At 38.7% G+C, this 12,387-nt stretch overlaps 1 protein-coding gene across 1 annotated transcript in view; it reads right to left on the bottom strand.

The window, feature by feature from the left end:
• The window catches only part of Hprt1 (hypoxanthine phosphoribosyltransferase 1), a 47,067-nt gene that overhangs the window by 32,746 nt on the left and 1,934 nt on the right, over positions 1-12,387 (bottom strand). Inside the window, exon 4 of the mRNA XM_005401290.1 lies at positions 369-475. Within this exon, the coding sequence (XP_005401347.1) occupies positions 369-475 (107 nt within the window). The remainder of the gene's footprint in view (positions 1-368; positions 476-12,387) is intronic.

Genomic DNA, 12,387 nt, shown 5'->3' on the forward strand with positions numbered 1-12,387 from the left:
TTAAAATATACCAATACATTTAATTAATAAAAAAATAAACCCTGAGTTTGCCCTCATGATATTCAGCGTCAACCCACTACCATTTGGACAGGGAAATCAAAGATTCTAACAGGAGTTCATTCTTCTAACTTCCTGCAATGTGTTCACTTTGTGCTATTCCCTATAGATTCCCACCATGCCATGCCTTATACTGGGTAATTAGTAAGGCTTCTTCTGCTTTTGTTTTTTCTAAAGTAGACTTTAAAAATAGAAAGCATTTATTATTTAACAAGTTGGCCTAGTTTCACATCAACCACTCAACACTTGCTGGTACTTGAAATTAATACAGGACAACATTTTTAAAAACTTCAATTGGAGATCTTACTAACCTGTCCATAATTAGTCCATGAGGGATAAACACCTTTTCCAAATCTTCAGCATAATGATTAGGAATACAAAATAAATCTAGGTCATAGCCTGGTTCATCGTCACTAATCTGAAAAAGAAATATAGCTGTTTCAAATGGGAGCATTATGGGGTATAAATATTTGATGAGACATATGATTAAATTTAGTTAATCAGAGAAATTTAGGTATGAGATGATAGCAAGAACTATTAACTTTGTAGATCAATAAATTATAGCCACCTAGGAAAATCATATATCTTATAGAAGAATTATGGAGGATGTGGAAGTAGAATAATAAGATTTGCAATTTCCTTTAGGTTACAAAGAGAAAAAGAAAAATTTTAAGCCGGGTGTGGTGGTGCACACCTGTAATCCCAGCACTGGGGAGGCTGAGGCAGGAGGATCACTTTGAGTTCGAGGCCAGCCTGGGCTACAAAGTGAGCTTAAGTTCAGCCTGAGCTGCACAGTGAGACCCTGTCTCAAAAAAAAAAAAAAAGCTTTAAAGAGGTAAGAAAAGTGTAGCACAATGCTGATAATATTTTCAACATAAGTGATGAGCTTATGGAGATTCATTATACTATGCTCAGCTGTGTATGGTGGTGTACACCTGTAATCTGTGCTACTCAGGAGGCTGAAGCAGAAGACTGAAAATTGGAGGCCAGCCTGGACATGGCAAGACTCCATCTCAGAAAAAATAATTATTATTCTCTGCTCTTACAAGTATGCTTGAAAGTTTACTTTAAAAAATGAATATACGCTAGTTTAATTAAAGTTAAAAATACAAAATAACAACAAAATCTGCTATAACTCATCCCTAATCCAAATAGACTTTCTCATCTTACAGAAGTAAAAAAAATCACCAAAAAAGAAAAATTACGCCAGGTGTGGTGGCACATTCCTATAATCCCAGTAATTCTAGTGCTTGGCCTACCTGGGTAATACAGGAAGTCTGTCTCAAAAATAAACTTTAAAAAAGGCTAGGAGTATAGCTCAGTGGTAGAGCACTCATGAGGTCCTGTGTTCAATGCTCCGTACTACATTGGCATTATATTAGGTACTTAAGAACTAGTAGTTTGACTTTCAATAAGTTTAAATATATATATGTGTATGATATAATATTATTCACAGAATTCAGTTATATTTTGAGTTATATTTGTACTGTTGAAAAATTTGCGTTTTACATTTTTTTTTTTTTTTTTTGGTTTTTCTCCGGTACCAGGAACCGAACGAAACTCACGACCTTGCGCTTGCTAGGCAGGTGCTTTTGCCACTGAGCTAAATCCCCAGCCCAAACATTATTCTTTTTGTTTTTTTTTTTTTTGGTTTGCATTTTACATTTTCTCTTGTTCAGTCCGTAAAACTTTGTTTTGAGTTTGGATTTTGGTGGAATTTTAGGTATTGCCAGGTTTTACAGTTTACATCTAGATTTTCTCCTAAAAGCTTCATGCAATCATAGATGGGACCTTTGCAAGGTGACTGGATTACAACAGCATTCTAGTTGACTTGCTCTTAGGAACTGAGACCTGGTCAGAGGAGATGGATCACTGAAAGGTTTTGTCTCCCCAGCTCCTCCTTTGACTCTCTGCTTCTCCACTACCATGACATAATCAGCTTTTCATCTTCTATGTGCCTCCTGTCATATTGTCCTGTTTGGAACCAGGTGATCATGGACTGTAAACATAAGCCTAAATATACCCTTCCTCATATAAATTGTGGGTGTTGCGTATTGTGTCTAGTAATGAGAAAGTTAATTAAGACAGATTTGCCAGAGAAATGGGGTCACTGCTGTGACACTACTTGACCATATTTTTTAGAAGTCTTGGGAAGAGGGTCTCAGGAGGAGTTTAGAAAGGTTTGGATGCTGGCTAGAAAAGCAGCCCTAAAATGCAGTAAGCTGGGCTTGAAAGCGAGATTCTAGTCAGAAGACTAGAATGCAGACTGCACAGACCAGGCTCAGGAGGTTTCAGTTGGTAAGAACTCCATTCGCAGTAGGACTCCAGGTCATGTGTGTTATGCTCTGCATAAAATTTTTTTACATTTTCCATTCATCCTGAGACTGCAAGAGACTGAGATTAAGGGCAGTGGACTAATTAAGAGCAACAGACTAATTAAGGAGGAGGAAATTTCAAGGCAGCCCAATGTTGGGGCTGTGACATGGGTACTGTTGGGGGCTTTTAGCCAGGTTTATACTGAAAACCAAGAGCAAAAAATCCATTTAAAAACTGCAATTTTGTCAGAAATAAAGCACTTGCAAAGATAGAGTACAGAACTTGGTTGTTGAAAAGATTAGCACTTTAAAAAATGGCTTAAGGGCATGTCAAACATCAGCAAGGCCTCATCCTTCAAAGGCCCAAAATTATAAAATATTTTGCTATGAGAAGAGAGCCCCAGGGCACAATGCTTCAGAAGGGCTGCCTCAGGAATCTATTTCCCAGGATTTGGTTCACAGTGCTTAGCTATCCCGGCACACAGAGACCACTGTAGGCATGATTTAAAAGGGCCTGGCTACTGCCGGAGCAGTCAGCAGACAGCAGACGTTGGAGTCATCCATATAGTAATGGTTTCACAGGTATTTAGTATGCAAGAGTTGTGGGGTCAAAAAGACATCCACACAAATCTCAGAAGGTCTGGGAGGCCAGGAAGTGTGACCCTGAGGAAGCAGTGCATACAGCTGTGAGTGCAGTGGAGACCCCAGGAAATTGGAGAAGCTAGGAATGTGAGAAGTCTGAGGAAAGCTGCAAGGAATAAGCAAAGTCAGTCCAAGAAAAAGCCATGAGGGCCACTAATGCACACAATGCCCAAACACTTTGGAATTCACATCTCACTACAACTTGGCCTGAGTGCTGGAAATGGAGCTACAGAGTTTAACGTTCATCCTACTGGGTTTCAGTCTTGCTCTGGACACACTGGTTTCTATCCTCCTATTTCTCCATTTTTCAGGAAATGTTTACCCTGTGCCATTGTAGGTCAGCAATTTTTAACTTTTTTATTTTGGCAGGGACTCACCACTAAGAGGTTGCCTGAAGTCTCACAGGAGACTTTGAACTTGGACTTTTCAGCAATGCTGAAACTATTAGGACTTTGGCAAGTTTTAGAGATGGACAAAATGTACTTTGCATAAAGAGATGTGCATAAGTATTTTGGACATCACGGATGAAATGTTATAGCTTATATCTAGAAGTCCTCTAAGAACCTCATGTGCTCACATGGTAGGTGAGGCTTTTGGAAGGGGATTAGACAGTGGGGACTTATAGCTGACTTGCTGTTAGAAGGTGGGACCCGAATGGAAGAGGTGGGTCACTGTGGGCATGGCCTGGGACCCCCAGCTCCTCCTTGAGTCTCTGTTCCCTTATTGCCATGACATCAGCAGCTTCTCCACTATGCCTCTCTCCCAAGCCATCCTGCCTTGGGGCTAGCTGATGATGGGCTGTAAATGCTAGCCAAAATAAACAACTCATCATTTAAATTTTGGGTGAGAAAAATGACTAAGACATCAGGTCAGCCTCTTGTACCCAGTAGCAAGCAGAATTCAACATTTTTTAAACACTTTACTTTTATAAGAGAAAATATTACATTCTTGAAGAAAATATTATACCAGATCTTTTAAGTTCTAATGTACCTGCTAAACATTTACTTCACGTTTACACCTGAACATATTTACTACCCAAAAAATGGATATGGACATTTGAGTCATGTACAGAAATATTCCAAGAATATTTACCAAATAAATATTGCTTTTGTATGTTTTATAAACTGAAATTTAGTTCAAATTTTGGGAAGATAGACCTTGTTCAATTTTATAAGATAATTAATATACATTCATATCATGCTTATCAGGAAATATTTGCTATAACATGATGAGAATGGAAGTGCACCATTTCATAATGCTTTAAAATCAAAAGATCCAGGGGGCTGGGGATTTAGCTCAGCGGCAAAGCGCCTGCCTGGCAAGCGCAAGGTCGTGAGTTCGGTTCCCGGTACCGGAGAAAAACAAAAACAAAAACAAACAAAAAAAAAAAATCAAAAGATCCAGAGGACCAAAATGACTTCCCTGAAGCTGACTCACTCCTGCTTCTTAATTACTCATAGCTTCTGCCACAATTGTGGCATAGCTTCTGCCACAATTACATCACCCCTTGACTCCTGATACTTACTATTTCTGCCACAATAAATTTATAATCTGTTCCAAAATTTAATTTGACAAGCCCACAAAAATGTGAGTTATGAAGTACAGTTAAATATGCACTAAAGTTAAACCTAGAATCTAAGTTACCCAGTGCCTTAGTTACTTTTCTTACTGCTGAGGTAAACACCTGACACCCACAGTTAAAGGAGGAAACGTTTATTTCACACTTTGCAGCAGTTTCAGTCCATAATCAGCTGGCTCCAAGGCAGAGCAGCATGGCAGAGGAGAAACAATTCATGGCAGGTAGAATGCAGCAAGATCAGCAAGAAATGACAGCCCTCCTTCTGTTCCTCATATTATATCGAGGCTACATAAGTTTAGGGTGGGGAGCACTCACACCCACAGTGGGCCTTCACATTATCCACACTCAGAACTATGCCAAACCAATCAGTGGACTAATTTAGTAGTCACACACCCTTAATCCAAGCATCACAAACACAGATCCAGCAACCTCTGAAAAAGACCCACCTATGACTGCATGAAGCTTTGGGAGGATATCTAGATACAAGCCATAGTACCCAGTAACCAGTCTCTAAAAACCAAACCAAATCAAAACAGAAAAGAGTAAGTTAAGCCTACACTACAGACTACTATCAGTTTAAACACTGTTCATAACAATGACAGCCTATTGGGGGAAAAAAAAAGCAAGCACCCATTTTCCTAATTCTGTAAAAATCACTGGCAGACGGCTTGAGATACAGCTCACTGGTAGAGTTGTGCAAGGGTCCGGGTTTGAGCAAATCTACACAGGCACTCCTACTTTTGGGGAGTGGATTGGGAGCAATTTTTTTATTTTAAAGAGAAAAGAACAAAAACAAAGATATATCTACATAACAAAAACAAAGATATAAACATAACAAAAACAATTAAAAAAGATACAGAATTTCAAAACAAAGTGATAGGAAATTAACAATGGTTGTTATATTACATCCTGTTATCTTCAAAGTAGTTGCTCAGAAAACCATATATCGCATGTAAGACTGAGTAAACAATTAAACATTAATTGTTCCTTTCAATAAACCAATAAAAATTAATAGTACAATTATCTTAGCTATCTTGTGTATATCCGTGCACATATTTTTCCCCATCTTCCTTTCCTTTCTCCTTTCTCCTCATCTCAGCTGTTCTTTCCTTTTGAGCAGTTTCTTTCCATTCACAATATCTTTTGTACCATTCAGATTTTATTTAGTCTTTCAGGTTCTTACACTAGGGAGACAATACGATGTTTACACATGCAGGTCTGATTTGTTTCACTTTTGAGTATGGTCATAGTTGCATCCATTTACCTATAAAAGCCTTGAGTTTATCTTTCTTTATAGCTGAGTAATACTCCATTGTATGAAAATACTACATCTTTTTTATCCATTCCTCAGTAGATGGGCATTTGGGTTGTTTCCACGATTCAGCAATTACAAACTGTGCTGCTATAAACATGGGTGCATCTATATCGCAGTGGTATGATGTTTTCAGTTCTTCTGGGAAAATACCCAGAAGGGGAATAGCTGGGTTGAATGGAACCTCTAGTCCTAGCTTGCTGAGGAATCTCCAGACTGATTTCCACAGTGGTTGCATCAGTCTACACTTCCACCAACATTGGAGAAGGGAGCAGTTTTGAGACAGGTTTCACTACATAGCCTAGCCTGACTCAAACTTGGGATCGTCCTGCTCAGCCTTCCAAATGCTGGAATTATAGATATGCATCATAATTCCTGGCTACTTTTCTAATGTTTGTGTAGAACCAAATCAACACTTTTTGCTATCATGTTACTGAAATAATTTTACTTTCCAATAAACCTGGCACTCTAAATTATGAAGATGTTATCTAAAATTATAATAAGCAAGGAAATTACCCACAGCTAATATAAGCCTTGGAAGATCATTCACTATCTGTGACTAGGACTGCCTAACTTTCTTTGTGGCCAAAAAATGATAATGTTCATGGATCCAAGTAAGACAAAATAGGAGTGACTCAAAATAAACTAGGCAATTTCTTTCCCTTTCATATTATCTATTGTACATTTTGGGTTTTATTTACTCTTTCATGTTCTTACACTAGGGAGACAATATGATCTTTACACATGTGGGTCCTATTTATTTCACTTATGAGTATGGTCTCTAGTTGCATCCATTTACCTATAAAAACCTTGAATTTATCTTTTTTATAGCTGAGTAATACTCCATTGTATAAAAATCCCACATCTTTTTCTATCCATTCCTCAGGTGATGGGCATTTGGGTTGTTTCCCAGATTTAGCTATTACAAATTACACTGCTATAGACATGGGTGCACATATGTCATTGTGGTATGACTTTTTAATTCTTGTGGAAAAATACCCAGAATGGGAATAGCTGGATTAACTGTGCAAAGGTAGGAAGAACTGGGATAAGGGAAAGATGAAAGAAAGTACTAAGGTGATATATATATATATATATATATATATATGTATATCGATAGCTGGGATAACTGTACTGCTGATGTCTGGTGGTTTATTGAAAGGAACAGTCAATGCTTAGTTTTTAAATTTTTTTATATATTTTGACCAATTTTGCATACTTGGATCTGTTAATTTGAGCAACTGATGCAAAGACGGCAATATGCAATATGGCAGCCATTGGTGAATGCCTACCATCCTGTCTAGTGAAGCTCTCTATTGCCTCTAATGTTTTTGTAAATTATTATGTTCTTATTTTCTTTAATGGTTTGGTCAATCTCCCATTCTTAAATCTGGTAATCTGACCAGCTTCTTTGAAGATAACAATATTTAATATAACAACCCCTGTTAATCCTTATTTGGTTTGAAACCACGTATCATTTTTAATGTCCTTGCTTTGTTTTGTTTGTATTTTGCTATTGTTCTTTTTTTTTCACTATTCTTTTTAAAATAAAAAAAAATGAGCTAGGCAAATTAAAAGACATATTAATAACAGATAAAATATATTTGTTTTTATTCCTAGTGAATAATAACATCTCTAAGCTTCTAGAATGGACAAAAATCACTAGGTGGCATATTTTACCTTTTGTAATTCATAAACATTAAAATTACCAGAAAAGATTTCAAAGTACATAATACGTTGTCCCTCTGGAATAATTTGTACTAACTCTGAATTTTTTTTAAACTCTGAATATTATAAAAGCAAAACTGCAATTTACTGAGGCAGATATTCCTAAATGGGAAAGTAATTTAAGGTAGTAAGATGTTCATCTTCAATTTTAAATGTTTTACGAATAAATTACAGAGGGGCTGGGGATTTAGCTCAGAGGCAAAAGCGCCTACCTGGCATGCGCAAGGTCGTGAGTTCGGTTCCCGGTACCGGAGAAAAACAAAAAAAACAAAAAACAAAAAACAAATAAATTACAGATATAACTTCTAAGGATTACAAAATTCCTTTTAAGGATTAAAGGTATTTTAAGAATTAAAATCAGAGCGAGTCCTGTAATCCTAACACTCAGGGTGGGTGAGGCAGAAGAACGACAAGTTTGAGTACCACATGGGCATGTTAGCAAAACCCTGTCTCAACATAAAAATCAAGAGCTAGGGAGCCGGCTGTGGGTCATGGTGGTGCATGCTATAATCTCAACACTCAAGAGGCTGAGTCAGGAGGATTACCACAAGTTTGAGGCCAGCCTGGGCTACACAGTGAGTTTAAGGCCAGCCCGAACTACACAAGGAGACTCTGTTTCTAAAAAAAAGGAGATGGCTGGGGATATAGGTCAATGGTAGAGCATCCCTAGGTTTGATCTTTAGTGCTAAAAAAAAAAAAATTAAATTAAGTTTCCTAACTATTCAACCTAAGGATATATTATTACTCACTCTAGGCAAGTGGGCTCATAACTACTACATGTACAAGGACATGAATTTACCTTTTATTAATATGCACAATGGAAAAATAGACAAGTCCACTTGAACAAAAACATTATATCTATCAATCATCAGAAGTTCAATGATCAATATAGTGGTAGTTCCACACCAATTTGAAGAGTTTCTTTGAATTCTTACCAGTAACACATTATTTTAAATGTTAGAAATCTGGTAGCTACTGGCAGCAAAGTAACAACTGAATCTCAATATTAATATTAATGGTAGTGATTGGCATTTTTATATGGTGTGTAAATCTTACTGAATACACATAAAAGTACAGAAAGGTAAAAGAATACACAAGCACACCTCTGGCATCCCTTCACTATAGGGGAAAATGACATAGCCCTTTTACTGCCCATTGAACTAAAGACAACTAAAATAAAATTCCACAGAGCATGGGGTTACATTTCGGCAGTCCCACCTACTCAAGAGATTGGGACAGGAGGATCACTTGAGTCTAGGAGTTAGATGCCTGCATGGGTGATACAGCCAGACCTTGTTTATTAAAAAAATAAATTTAAAACATATTTACAAATAAAAGACACTTCTCTGCTCATCTGGTTGGTCCTTTCTCTACCTACTGCAATACCTAGACACAAACAATGCACAGAAATATTAAGATAGATCTGTAGTATACATAACAAGAGTACTTAGTTCATAGAAAGAAACGGCTAAACTGAACTGTTCCATTTCTTGACGGTCAAAACAAATGATTTTGGTAGTGATGCATGCCTACAATCCCAGCACTTGGGAGGCTGAGGCTCAGGAAGATGGTGAGTTCAAGGTTAGTCTGGACTACATAGCAAGACCCTGTCTAAAAACCCAAACCAAATCAAAAGAAAAAAGATATCTTTTGTCTGCACATACAGAATACTATCAGCTTAAGCCCTGTTCATAACAACGACATGTTATTGAGCAAAAAATGCACCATTTTACTAATTTTGTAAAAATCACTAGCAGGTGGTTTCAGATATAGCTCATTGGTAGAGCATGTACTTAGCATGTGCAAGGCTCTGGATTTGATTCCTAGCAGGTGTGCATGCACACATACAGGATAAGATTTAAGTTCAGTTAGTACAATATTACATTTCTGCCACTACCATCCTGAAATTTAGAAGATGCATTCACCTAAAAAAATCTGATGATTCATATTAAATTAGAAAAATCCAGAAGAATTTTTCTGAAACAGTTACAAGCAGCATGGGTTGAATTAGGCAGATCTGGGGGCTAATTTTAGCAAAGTGATGTAGGGCAAATTACTTCACCTATCTAGCCTCTGAATTTAAACTAGTTAGTGTGTATATACCCACTAGGGTACCTATTCTATAACCTTAAGGCATTTACATTAGATAATTTCTACAAAACACTCAATGCCTAAGATGTAGTATTAGCATTTGAAAAATATCTACTATTGTCATTCCTAATTTAGAGATTTTTAGTTCAGTGGAAGAGCACTTGCAGGATGTTCTTGAGTTAGATCCCCAGAACCTCAAAAAAAAGTTTAGAGGTTAAGAGCAGAATCTGGGCCACAGAATTTAGGTTCAAATAGCAGTAGCACTGTTAAGTGATCCTAGACAGGTTACTTAACCCCTATGAGCCACACAAATTAAGATCAAATCAATTAATATATGTAAAGGGCTCAGAACAGTAACTGGAGCTGGGTGTGGCGGCACATGCCTGTAATCCCAGGACCCCGTGAGGGTGAGGAGGGAGGATCCTGGGAGTTTAAAGCCATAGTTAGTGAGTTCAAGGTCAGAATGAACTACAGTGAGACCGTCTCAAAAAATCCAAAAAAAGGAAAAAGGAACTAAGCACTATTAAGTGCTATTGTTAACATGTGGATAATTTAGGGGAAGGAAATTTTTAAAAAGGGAACCAGAACTTGCAAACTAAAAAACTCAATGAACTTTTTTTGTTTTTGTCTTTTTAAGACAGGGCCTCCCTAAGCAGTCCAGGCTGGCCTTGAGCTCACTTTGTAGCCCAGGCTGGTCTTGAACTCCAAAGGTCCTCCTGCCTCAGCCTCCCAAGTGCTGGGACTACACACTTGCGCCACCACGTCCAGCCACAATGAACTTCTTGATGTTAAAACAAAATTAAAATCAGCCAGTTCTAGCAATATCTAATTCACCGAACACTGGGGTAGGCATAATTCATCCAAAGTTAGAAGCATCTACCTAACTTCCTCAGCTAATGAATAAAAATAACAGCCACTATTTGTTGAGTACCCACTGCATATTACTGTACCTCTTAATTGCATATGCTCTGGAAAATGACCTTGGTTTGGGTTATAACTTTTCCTTTTTCAAATCTATCTCCTGCTTTGCCTGCTGGCTATGAACCCAGGTCCTTGGCAAGCTAGGCATCCACGCTATTAAGGAGCTACAGCCCAGCCTCTTTTTTTCTTTTTTTTTTTTCTTCCCCCCCCGGTAAGGGGAATCCAACTGAGGACATCCCATTTGCCAGACAGGCACTGTCCCGCTGAGCTATACCTCTGGCCTCTCCTCCTTTTAATAGCTCTGTGATTTAGCATAAGTCTGTTTATCTCCTTGAGGCTTCAGAGTCCTTATTCTACAGAATGGTAATGATCATAGCACTGTTAAAGGTTGTTTTGAAAAGTAATTAGGAGCCAGGCTTGGTGGTGCATGCCTGTAATCCCAGCACTCAGGAGGCTGAGGCAGGAGAATCTTGTGAGTTCAACACCAGCCTGGGCTACAAGGTGAGCTCAAGGCCAGCCTGAACTGCATAGCGTGACCCTGACTCAAAAAGACAAAAAGAGAAAAAAAAGAAAACTAATTAAGACTATGTATGTAAACAATGAGAGTTATTATTACTGCTCCCAGTCAGGGACCATGCAAGGGTTACCTGTGTATTCAAATAGACTGGGTTACTATCTCTTCAGTAACACCAGTAGCCAGTACTTCGCATGTATCTAAGGAAAGAGGAGCCCAGAGAGGCCACAAAGCTAATAAAACAGCACAAGCAAATGGGATTCCGTGTCAGACTTCACTAAGAACACTGCCCTTTACATTAAGTCACAAGGCCTTATATGAAACAGAATGCTTTCTTTCTTAGGGCTCAAGTGACTATTTACTCATTCAACAAACAATTACTGAAATCTTCCCGCCTGGCTTGAAGACCCAAGCCTCTAGTCCCAGTTAGTCACAGGCCTGAAGTAGGAGAGCAGCCTGAGCTCCTGAGACTGAGACCAGTCTGCACAATACAGGGACCCCAGCCCATATCAAGAAACTAATCTAATAAAATAACAAGAAGAAAACTTCCTGCTTCCCAGGCACTGTGCTATGTGCTGCATTTACAAATGGTGACTCCTACCCTTGTGAAGTTTATTTACGGGATGGGTTTGTAGCTCAGTGGTAGAGCACTTACTTAGAGTGAACAAGGCCTGGGTTCCCAGTATAGCAAAAAATACGTATTTGTTAAAGCCGAAGAGACTGTCCACAGGTAACCAGGCAGTTGCTGAATCAACAATGGCAATAACCATAATAAAGCAGGCTAAGGCATTTCACTGAGGGGGAGAGGATGAGGAAGGGACGCTGGCTATTTTAGCAAGGAAGAGGCGGGGGCACCTTGACTCATTCAAGGAAAACAAAATCAGTGAGGGTGGAGCCAAAGTATCAGAGGTTTAACTGTAGTCAGAACGTCCCGTAAAGGACCAGATTAGCATTTTTTTCTAAAACTCCCTGCAGCAAAGTGCATGGAATCCAGGCTCAAGCATATCCGAATTCAAGGCCTGCTCCTCGGGGAGATGGGAAAATGCCCCGTCTTTTGATTACTTTCTTCGCCCGCACCGTAGGCATGGTTATGGCTACCGAGGTGGTGGGGAGCATCCAAAGGGCCAATGCGAATTCCCACAAATGTGAATTAGAGCAGCTGCAGAACTACCTGCCAAGCCCGGCCCCCACGTGCCCTCCGGTGCGGGGGTCTGGGTGCGAGAGACCC

This window comes from Chinchilla lanigera, unplaced genomic scaffold (assembly GCF_000276665.1).
Source record: "Chinchilla lanigera isolate Chin_1 unplaced genomic scaffold, ChiLan1.0 scaffold00072, whole genome shotgun sequence".
Classification (NCBI taxonomy): domain Eukaryota; kingdom Metazoa; phylum Chordata; class Mammalia; order Rodentia; family Chinchillidae; genus Chinchilla; species Chinchilla lanigera.